We start from the raw sequence: 11570 nt of genomic DNA on the forward strand, positions 1-11570 counted from the left end.
CTGAGGTTTGAACACAGCAACGGGTCTCTCAGGCCAATCGGCCTGGGCCCTCAACCTCACGTCAGTCTCCCCCTGCAGCCAGCTGAGCCTCACCTGCTTTGCCCTCAGTTCCCCCCAAAACAGCCCCCAGCAGAGCCTCCAATATCCCCAGCAACAGCCCCTCTTTGAACCCCCAAAACGGCTACTTCCTCACACCACTATTCTCTGGGGCTTCCCCCCAGCTCAGTCCTCACCCGCCCTGCAGCCAGCCAGGGGCTCCCTCACTGCTCCCCTGGTCTCCCCCTTGCAAATGGTCCTGAGCTCAGTCCAAGCCGTCAGCCAGGAGCCTCCTGTCCCCCCGTCATTGCCTCCGACTTAGTCGTCGTGCTGCAGCTCCTGTCACCCAGCCATTTCCATGTCTCCATGCCGGATCCCTCCACCTGCCCTACCCACCCAGGCCCCGTAGTCCCAGCGAGCCACAAACTCGGAGCTGTGGAGGGACAGCAGGGACCTCGAAAGATCATGGAGTGAAGCCCATTGCCCCAGGCTGCGTCAGCAGACAGCGCATTGCGACCGTCCCTGACAGCTGCACGTCCAGCCTGCTCTCAATCACCTCCCGCCATGAAGGTTTCACCAGCATCCCCGGCCACCTACTCCCTGCTCAGCCCTGCAGAGAGGTAAAAGGTTTTCCTAGAGGCAGAGTTGCCCGTAACAGCAAAGTGAAAACGAAATGCTCAAAATGACAATGGGACATGACACATTTTTTCCCAAAGGTTTTATTGAGGCCAAGTGACAATAGAACTTTCAAACAGCACGTCCCTGTGCACGGTCAGATTGGTGGGCAAAGAACCACGCGAAAGAGTCAGGTTTAGCAGCTGGATCCTCATGTGCTGAGTGCACTGGGAAGGGTGGTGAACGTCTAAATCCAGTCCTCCTTTGGGCACGTCTCTTGCATGCACCGTGGATGTGAAAAGTTTTTCACATTATTGCACACTCATAGCACTGGTGAGCTGGAAAGGACCGCATGGGGCATCTGGTGTAAGCCCCCCGCCAACATGCAGGATAGGAGAAATGACATGCTTTTATTATAGAACTAAATTGCAGCAGGAGGAGAACAGGTTTTTTTCGGTCTTCTGCTGCATCAGCCATTAGACATTTCAGCTTTTCAGTCCCATTCACAATAGATTGTCCCCACCATGCAATTTCCCACGGAATGGGAGCCTCGTTTTCCAGCCGGCTCCGGTTTATGAGCGCAATCTCTGTCTCTCTGAGCACAGCTTCTTGTCTAGGGTCAGCCTGTGCTCCCTCCCTCGTCTGCTGTCACTGGTCTCTTTTACCCCAAGAGTTCAAAACTGGCATGTCTCAGCCCACCCAAAATTGTGAGGCTGATTGAGAAAAAAATCACAAGATGAAAACAAAAAAACCCCAAAGAACAACAACCAACCAACAGAGCTAGGGCTTGTTTATTTGCTATTTTTTGTTGGCTCTAAGGCAGGGGTGGGGAACGTTAGGCCCGAGGGACGGATTAGGCCCTTGGTTTGCCTGGATCTGGCCCCCGAGAGTCAGAGCTCCCCCCACCAGCAGTGGGGAGCCTGCACTGGCACTGCAGCCCCCCTCTCGCCTGCCATCTCGACATGGGGCTGGAGCATACAAAATCTACTAGGCTAGGCCCCTCGCTCATTCTGGTGAGTGAAGTGAATGTGAAAATAAGAACGGCCATACTGGGTCAGCCCAAAGGTCCCTCCAGCCCAGTATCCTGTCTGCCGACCGGGGCCAATGCCAGGTGTCCCAGAGGAAGTGAATTGAACAGGTAACGATCAAGCGATCTCTCTCTTGCCATCCATCTCCACCCTCTGACAAACAGAGGCTTGGGACACCATTCCTCACCCATACTGGCTAATAGCAATTTATGGACTTAACCTCCATGAATTTATCTAGTTCTCTTTTAAACCCTGTTATAGTCTTAGCCATCACAGCCTCCTCAGGCAAGGAGTTCCACAGATCGACTATGTGCTGTGTGAAGAAGAATTTCCTTTTATTTGTTTTAAACCTGCTGCCCATTAGTTTCATTTGGTGGCCCCTAGTTCTTATATTATGGAAACAAGTGAATAACTTTTCCTTATTCACTTTCTCCACACCATTCATGATTTTATAGACCTCTATCATATCCCCCCTTAGTCTCTTCTTTTCCAAGCTGAAAAGTCTCAGTCCCAGTCCCAGTCTCAAAGTATTCAAGATGTGGGCATACCATGGATTTATATAAGGGCAATAAGATATTCTCCGTCTTATTCTCTATCCCTTTTTTAATGATTCCTAACATCCTGTTTGCTTTTTTGACTGCCAATGCACACTGCGTGGATGTCTTCAGAGAACTATCCACGATGACTCCAAGATCTCTTTCCTGATTAGTTGTAGCTAAATTAGCCCTCATGATATTATATGTATAGTTGGGGTTATTTTTTCCATTGTGTATTACTTTACATTTATCCACTTTACATTTCATTTTCCATTTTGTTGCCCAATCACTTAGTTTGGTGAGATCTTTTTGAAGTTCTTCACAGTCTACTTTGGTCTTAGTTACCTGGAGCAGTTTAGTATCATCTGCAAACTTTGCCACCTCACTGTTTACCCCTTTCTCCAGATCATTTATGAATAAATTGAATAGGATTGGTCCTAGGGCTGACTCTTGGGGAACACCACTAGTTACCTCTCTCCATTCTGAAAATTTTCCGTTTATTCCTATCCTTTGTTTCCTGTCTTTTAACCAGTACTCAGTCCATGAAAGGATCTTGCCTCTGATCCCATGACTGCTTAATTTACATAAGAGCCTTTGGTGAGGGACCTTGTCAAAGGCTTTCTGGAAATCTAAGTACACTATATCTACTGGATCCCCTGTGTCCACATGTTTGTTGACCCCTTTAGAGAACTCTAATAGATTAGTAAGACACGATTTCCCTTTACAGAAATCATGTTGACTTTTGCCCAACAAATTATGTTCTTCTATGTGTCTGACAATTTTATTCTTTACTATTGTTTCAATAAATTTGCCTGGTACTGACGTTAGACTTGCAGGTCTGTAATTGCTGGGATCGCCTCTAGAGCCTGTTTTAAATTTTGGCGTTACATTAGATATCTTCCAGTCATTGGGTAGAGAAGCTGATTTAAAGGATAGGTTACACACCATAGTTAATAGTTCCGCAATTTCACATTTGAGCTCTTTCAGAACTGGTCCCGGTGACTTGTCACTGTTAAGTTTATCAGTTAATTCCAAAACCTCCTCTAATGACACTTCAATCTGTGACAAGTCCTCAGATTTGTCACCTACAGAGGACGGGTCAGGTTTGGGAATCTCCCTAACATCCTCAGCCATGAAGACTGAAGCAAAGAATTCACTTAGTTTCTCCGCCAGGGCTGGTCCGAGCCATTTTGACGCCCTGGGCCCGGGCACGTGGCACCACCCCCGGGTTCACGGCGCATGCACAGCCTGGCTACGGCCTCAGGAGCGCAGCCCGGGGCCCGCCCCCGGGGTGTGCAGTGCATGTGCTGCCAGCCCAGCCCGTCCATCACTGCTGGCAGGTGTGCTGGGACATTCAGGGCATCGTGGCCGTGGGGGCCAGGGCGCTGCTGGCCGGCGCCGCAGGGATGGGGGTGGGCCGGCACTGCGGGAGCCGGGCGCGCGGCACCTGGTGGCAGCTATAAGGGATGCCTCTTACAGCTGCCATCAGGCGCTCCCCATCGCTTGACTCCCCGGGCATCCGCCCGGCTCACCCACTCTGTTCTCCACAATGACTTTATCGTCTTCAAGTGCTCCTTTGGTATCTTGATCGTCCAGGGGCCCCACTGGTTGCTTAGCAGGGCTTCCTGCTTCTGATGTACTTAAAAAACATGTTGTTATTACCTGTTGAGTTTTTGGCGAGCTGTTCTTCAAACTCCTTTTTGGCTTTTCTTATTATATTTTGATACTTAATTTGGCAGTATCAAATTTGGAGGTTTATGGAGGTTTATGCTCGTTTCTATTTATCTCACTAGGATTTGACTTCCACTTTTTAAAAGATGTCTTTTTATCTCTCACTGCTCCTTTAAATGGTTGTTAAGTCACGGTGGCTCTTTTTTAGTTCTTCTACTATGTTTTTAAATTTGGGGCAAGGCTCGACAAATAATACAATCTACTCGCCATGGGCGAGTAGACTGTAACCCGGAAGAGCCGGCTTCGGGCGATAGCACGGCTGGCGAGTGGGGCTCGCCGCGGTTTGACGAGCCCTGATTTGGGGTATACATTTAAGTTGAGCCTCTATTATGGTGTGGGGAGAGTTTTTCTCCTTCTCAGTCGGGGGTCACAACAGTGAGGGTTTGGTTTGACTTTTTTGCTTCTCACTTGTGTGCAGCCCCCGATTGATTTTTCTGTGGGCCAGTGGCCCCTGACCCAGAAAAGGTTCCCCACCCCTGCTCCAAAGGCTGGCTTCCCAGTGTTCTTTCCTCAGCCACCAGGTCTGGCAATCGGTGCTTTTTGTCAAAAGCTCAGATTCTCGAGAGTCACATGACTCCAGGAGCTCGAGGCTTTGGCTATGGCTACACAGCCATTTGTTTGAGGAAGAGGATATGCAGATTGCACTTGCATTTGCATATCTTCTTCTGATTCTTTTTGCGGAAGAGGTTTTGCAGATAAAAAGCCTGGTATAGACGGGGCCATTTGTTGGGAAAAAAACCCTCTTTCTCAAGATCCTATAAACCTCGATTTTTGAGGAACAAGGGATCTTGCGAAAGAGGGCTTTTTTCCCGACAAATGGTCCAGTCTACACCGGGCTTTTTATTGGCAAAACCTCTTCCGCAAAAAGAACCAGAAGGAGATATGCAAATGCCAGCGCAATTTGCATATCCCCTTCCGCCAAAAAAAGTCCGTGTAGTCGTGAAACAACCCCACCCTCATGGGACTTGTGCTAGAAGCATGACTCTGGACGTTTTAGCCAATCTCCCCATTTTCAGTCAAGCTGATGGTTTTTTTAAAAGCCAATCTTGTGAATTTCAAGTGGGTTTGGTGATTTTTTCAAGCCAGTCTCACAATCGTCGGGCTGATTCATGCTGTGTGAACCACTCACCTATTTCCCACCCAGGCTCAGGATTATGCCAGGTCTGGCTAGTAACTGTTGGCTGCTTTGGACTGGCCACACTGCAGCGCCCCATCCCCGTCCCACCCCGGCCAGCTCCCCGCGCCCTAGTGAGCACACGCTGGCTGCGGCAGCCAGGGGAGGAGCGGCACGGCTGGGGTGGGGGCTGGAGAGTTACTGTGTAGTGGATGTGACAGGCTGGGAGATCTCAGTCGACCACCTCCGTATGGTGTTCCTCACCCACCGCACGGCTTTGCAGACGTTGGAGTAGACCCTGGGCTCTCCGGGTTGGCCACAGATGAATTTTCCCCAGGAGACCACGCCCTGCAGCCTCCCATTGCAGACCACTGGGCTTCCTGAATCGCCCTGCAGAGACAATGCTGAGGGTCAGCAACCACAGCCACACCCCAGACACGAGACTCATCCCCTCCACCAGGAGGCATCACACATACACACACATACACACCAGCTCTCATAGCCTCCAGCAGGGGGCACGCGCACACACACACACACACACACACACACACACACACCAGCACTCATAGCCTCCAGCAGGGGGCATACACACACACACACACACACACCAGCACTCATAGCCTCCAGCAGGGGGCATACACACACACACACACACACACACACACACACACACACATACACACACACGCACCAGAACTCATCCCCTCATCCCCTTCAGTAGGGGACATCAGTTACAATACACACACAAAACACAGACACAAACTAGGTCTCATACTCTCCAGCATGGGTTGGCAGGTACACACACACACACACACACACACACACACACACACACACACACACACACACGGACTCATCTCCTTTAAGAGAGGGTGGCAGGGAAACCCACATAGGAAGGAATTCAGGGCAGAAATGGCTCCTACTCCTGAGCTGGGGGTCAGACATCCCTAGTAGGGGGATGGGCCCAGCACTGAGGGCTCGGTGCAGCTGGGGGGCAGCCTGGCTGCTTGCCCACGGGGCACAAAGCCTGGCTGGGGCTGAGTGATGACAGCCCCTTCGTAGCAGGCTGAGAAGGATTTCGAGGTTGTGTTGGATAAAGAGGCAGGTGAGGACACATCTGGAGTATTGTGTCCAGTTCTGGGCCCCCCACTACAAAAAGGATGTGGATGCATTGGAGAGGGTCCAGCGGAGGGCGACCAAAATGATGAGGGGGCTGGAGCACATGACCTATGAGGAGAGGCTGAGGGAGTTGGGTCTGTTTAGTCTGCAGAAGCGAAGAGTGAGGGGGGATTTGAGAGCAGCCTTCAACTTCCTGAAGGGAGGTTCCAAAGAGGCTGGAGAGAGGCTGTTCTCAGTAGTGACAGATGCAGAACAAGGAGCAAAGGGCTCAAGTGGCAGTGGGGAAGGTCTAGGTTGGATCTTAGGAAAAGCTATTTCCCTAGGTGGGTGGGGAAGCTCTGGGCTGGGTTCCCTAGGGAGGGGGTGGAATCTCCATCCCTAGAGGTGTTTAAGTCCCGTCTGGACAAAGTCCTGTCTGGGATGACTGAGTTGAGACTGGTCCTGCTCTTGGCAGGGGGCTGGACTTGATGGCTCCTGAGGTCTCTTCCAGCTCTATGATTCTATGAAAGAGCATTGAGCCAGGGAGCTCTGACATCCGGCACCTACCCCCATCCCCGGGATGCCCCCTCACCTTGCACGAGCCGATGCCGCCCTGCTCCACACCAGCACAGAACATGTTCTCCGTGATCTTGCCTGGGTAAGTCTCAAGGCACCTGGCCCGGCTGACGGTGTAGATATCCGCGCACTGCAGGACGTCTGGTCGCTGCTCTGGGCAATGGCAGGAAAAGAAGAGTTTCAATACAAGGTGCAGGAGAAGAAAACTTAGTGTAAGGTCCTCGACACAGATCCATGACCCCAATGGAGCTACAGCTCATTGATCCAGCTGGGATCTGCCGCATGGATTCCAGTGGAGTTATGGCCCATTGACCTAGCTGGGATCTGCCGCATGGATTCCAGTGGAGCTACGACCCATTGACCCAGCTGGGATCTGCCCCATGGATTCCAGTGGAGTTTTGGCCCATTGACCTAGCTGGGATCTGCCCCATGGATTCCAGTGGAGTTACGACCCACGGACCTAGCTGGGATCTGCCCCATGGATTTCAGTGGAGCTACGACCCATTGACCTCAGCTGGTATCTGGCCACATTCATCTTCCAAACAAAGAAATTCTTGATGAAGAGTAAATCTAGAAAAAAACCAGCCCTCCTTTCATGGCAAGTAATTAGTTGCTAACAGATCCAGCATTCTATGTGATATTTTAACTTAGTTGTCGGATCTGAGGCGCATCTGTCATGCTTTAAAATTGTGTTGAAAACAAAAGGAAAGGCCATATTGAATGGAAACATTTCAAATAGAAAAACACACCAAGCCATTGTGCCTCAAAGCTTTCAAACACAAAGTTGTTTTTCGGGATATTTTTTCTGAAATGAATGAAATGACCTCAAATTAGTGGGACCGTTTGTTGGGTTTGAGGCTGGGTTTTTCACCCAAACTCCTTTTGGTTGAAAAGATTCCATTGGAAAAGCCAGAGACCCTTAAGAGCCTGTTACAAAGGCCTCCCCCATCCCCAGGCTAGCCCCAGCCTTGTCCTCTCCCCTCCATACTCCAGCGTACTTTTGGGGGACGTGATGGTGCCCCATCCTGAGACTCTGCACCGCGTTCCAGGAGTGGGACAACGGGTCGCCAGGCGGATCGTTTTCACAAAGTCGTTGAGTTGAACAGGCTTATTCAACTCCAGAAGCATGAAGTCGTTGTCCAAACCTTGGGCCTTAAACCTGGGGTGCTTGTGGTAGCTGCGGATTCTTCGAATCTGTTCCGTGCCTTCCCTCACCCGTAGGTCATAATCCCCCAGATGCACCCGCACTGACCTGCATGGAGAGGACAAAGGCAGCGATCGGTGGGAGGCTAGTCACAGGTCCTAGCAGGCAAGCAACTAGAGTTAGGCCAGTAAAGGATTTTGTGAGGCTGGGGTAGCCTGAGTCCTCGTCAGCTTAGTTCTGCACAAACCCAGTCTGACTCCAATGTCGTGCAATCTCCTTTTTCGCTGGCACTTCACAGATCCTTTCAGGGTCACGTATTGGGGTGGGTAAGGGTCACACTGCCATTCCCAATCACACAGCCACTGGGTGGGCCCCGACTTTGGCTGGGTGGGCAGTGATGTGGGACCGGGGCAGGGGGACGGGAGGGGCTGTCCCCTTCCACCAGCCTGGGGTGCAGGAGAGAGAAGTGCTGTCCAGCAGACCTGGGGGTGCACCCAGAGAGCAGGGTCTGCGTGCAGGGGCAGGCCCTGTTCCGCCCGCTGGGGGCGGCGTCCCCGTGCGGGTGTTAGCCCTGCTATGCAGGCGGACGGAGGGGGGCCAGTCATTTCCTCAGCTGGAGCTCCTGGAAGAGCGGTGTAAGCTGCTGTGACATGGGGGGTGGGGGGGGGGGGGGGGAGCTGTCTGCTCTGTAACCTGTGTCCCCCTGCGTTGTGATGTGTGATTTCCACTGACTCACCAAAACATGTATTACCCCAGACCCCTGATAACAAGGCTCTTTCCCTGGGGAGAGACAAAGGAAGGAGGTGGAGACGAACACCTGGTTTGGGGGTAGGGTCTGGGAGTGAGGCTGTCTTGGGCTGGAACCATGAAGGAAACAGACTAAGGAGGGGCTGGGATCTAGGGGCCCAGGGACCCCAACTCAAGGGGTCTGAGGCAGCGTGGCCCAGACTCCATCACGTCTGTGCTGTGCTGTATCCGGGAGAAGCAATAAACCCCCCATTCTACTGGCTGGTGGAATCTGTTCTTGCTTCTATGGGGCTGCAGGATCGTAGGAACCCCGACGTGCCGTCACAGCCGCTGAGCTCTGGTCCCTCGGGCGGACTGGCAGGGCACTGCGGCGTGAGCAGAGCTACGGTGGGGTGCAGGGGTGAGCCTGCATGCAAAATGGCAGCCCACAGTCTCCTCAGGCCCACCCGTGGCTCCGCCCCAGTTTTATACACAAGTAGAACCCTGTGCCAACGGCGCTGTCGTGCACTTCATGGCTGGGCCTGTTATTTTCAAGCCCAGTTGCTGTACGTATCAGGCACAAAAGCCTTTTGTGCAAAAACGCCCCCACATTAATTATGCAAATGAAGTGCAGCAATATGCTAATCTGCGGTCGATTTGCATAGGCTTTTGTGCAAGAGGGCTGCAGTGTGGATGAATCCAGAGAGTTAGGCCACAGGGAGGGGAGGAGGTGGATCTGTCTTCAGGCTCGGCAGTAATTATGGAGCTCTAGAAAGGCAGCTCCACTCGATTCCATTCAGCCCCTGGGCCACCTGCCCACGAGCTGGCAGCGGGAAGCCACATGACCTAACGCTGGGAAGTGCGGGGCCTGTTCCCTCCTGCCCACGCCGTGGGGCAGGCCGATTCAGGTGGCCAAGACCCATCTGCCGAAGGTGGCTGGAAAACCTCAGTGGGGACAGAGAAGGTCCCGAAAAATGCTTTGAGGTCTGGAAAACAATACAGGTGGAGGGGGTTGGGGCTGGAGGGGGCGGGGGAGGGCAGAGGCAGACGTGGGCATAGATGGGGGATGATAAGATAAGAACTGAGGACGTGGGAAATTCGCAGGCATCCCCATCTCCCTCCACCCCCGCACTGACTTACCCGATGTCAATTCTGCAGTGCGCGGCAGTTAGCACCCACTTCGGGTGCACCAGGCTCCCACCACAGAAGCTGCGGCCGTTCCTGAGGAGAGCCGCTTGGTAGGGCCGCGAGCCAACGCCGCAGGGCTTCCCCCCGAGGATTCGTTCTTCATCCTCTTCTGCCAATGAGGCTGCAATGGAGAGAGGCGCATGTCAGCCATGAGCGGGGAAGGGGGCGGGGCTAGCATCAGTCACGTCCCTGCGGATTGGCGGGTGGCAGGAGGATCACGAGGCACCTCTCGCATGCAGCCATGAAAAGGCACAAGGCGATCCGAGGCTGCACCAGGCAGCAGGGACGGGGACCCGTTCATGCCCTGGGAAAACCGTGATGCCCCGTCACCCTCGTGCAGAGAGAGGAATCCCAACGGGGCAGCAGCAGAGGGGGGCAGTAGGATGACCGGGGAACACGTGGAGATGGAAGGGGCGCGCCAGGACGGCCGAGATGGGATCTCTTTGTTCTCTCTAAATGCAGCAGGGCAGGGAGGGGGAGGAACCGGCCCAGATGGAGCAGCCACAGCTGAGAATTAGCAGGGCGTTATGGCCGCGAGGGATGAGCCGTGGATCGCGGGGGAGCCTCATTATTTCGAAGCTGGAGCTTGAGACGTTGATGTGACCGAGTTGCCCACGGGAGCTGGACGCGCGACCCAGGAGGCTCCTTCATTTTGGCAAGGTCCAACCCATTTTCCAGTCGTTTGTTGAAAGACTCTAAAGCCTTGGCAGCCAGGAACTTTCACCAGGGAAGTTCTGCGGGGCAGGGAGGAGCCTTCTGCTGCTTGCGTGAAAATCCACCTACACTTGCTCATCTTATAAATCTCTGGGAATCGCAATTTACACAAGCTCCGGTGGGCGGGGGTGGTCAGGGATTGGCCTTTCTGGGCTTTCCCGCAATACAACTATTGTAAACACTCCGATCTTCTCGGATGGAATGTGTTCCCAATGGAAATAGCCATTTTGTCAAAGCTGAGAATTTCCCATGGGTGTGCACTGAGGATGATACGAATTCTTTCAATACAGATGAAACAGTTGTGGTCTGAGCTGCACAATCAAACTACATCTCCACGCTGCCCCACAAGCATGGACTCCCATGAGGCACTAGCGTCTCCCAACCAAAACCCACCCGGTGCTTCATGGGACATGCAGTCTGAGCAGAGCATGGGACATTATTGGAAAGGGCCTTTGTGATTTTTTAATATTGTTTGTTTGCATCTTCTTCTGAGCAGAATTCAGCTCCTATTAGAAACAGTGAGAAAAGATGCTCTGTACAAATGGTACATTTCTACGTAGGCTTTATAATTAGAGATATCGAAATCTCAGGGAAACAGACTTGTTTTCCCAAACACCTTTTGCTTGCTGGGAAAACTCAGAATTGTTTCCTTGTTTCGTGATTCAGGATGAAAACCCCTTGTGAAATCATATGGCGGCTAATCAGAGAGGAGTCCTGAATATGTTAATTTCCTTTTGCAATCTGTCCAATTGAGGATGAGTTTGCAAGGAATTTCACACTTCCTGAGCAGCAACCTGTCCTCAGGAATACCTGAGACACTGCTGGAAGGATGGTGAAACCACAGAACCCTCCCACTCCACCCAATGGTGGCTTCTCGCCAGGCTCTTTCCTACCTGCTGCTGCCCCGATAACCAGAGTGGCGAGGACCAGCAGCTGCATGGTGGCTGTGGCAATGGGAACAGTCGGCGGCATTGCTGGTTTACTGCAGGGAGAGAGAGAGACACGCTGGCCACGGGTGTCGTGAGGAGAACAGGTGACTCTCTTAGTGAGGTGCTTGCTTAGGA

General features: G+C 52.5%; 1 protein-coding gene across 1 annotated transcript in view; it reads right to left on the minus strand.

The window, feature by feature from the left end:
- LOC102447103 (uncharacterized) overlaps positions 1–11570 on the minus strand; it is a 36274-nt gene that overhangs the window by 22336 nt on the left and 2368 nt on the right. The window contains exons 2-6 of the mRNA XM_089772734.1: positions 11400–11488; positions 9745–9913; positions 7733–7986; positions 6751–6887; positions 5261–5450 (exon numbers count right to left, since the gene is read on the minus strand). Of these exons, the coding sequence (XP_089628860.1) occupies positions 5261–5450; positions 6751–6887; positions 7733–7986; positions 9745–9913; positions 11400–11478 (829 nt within the window). The 5' untranslated portion in view covers positions 11479–11488. The remainder of the gene's footprint in view (positions 1–5260; positions 5451–6750; positions 6888–7732; positions 7987–9744; positions 9914–11399; positions 11489–11570) is intronic.

Source organism: Pelodiscus sinensis, chromosome 22, assembly GCF_052426305.1.
Source record: "Pelodiscus sinensis isolate ZL-2025 chromosome 22, ASM5242630v1, whole genome shotgun sequence".
Classification (NCBI taxonomy): domain Eukaryota; kingdom Metazoa; phylum Chordata; order Testudines; family Trionychidae; genus Pelodiscus; species Pelodiscus sinensis.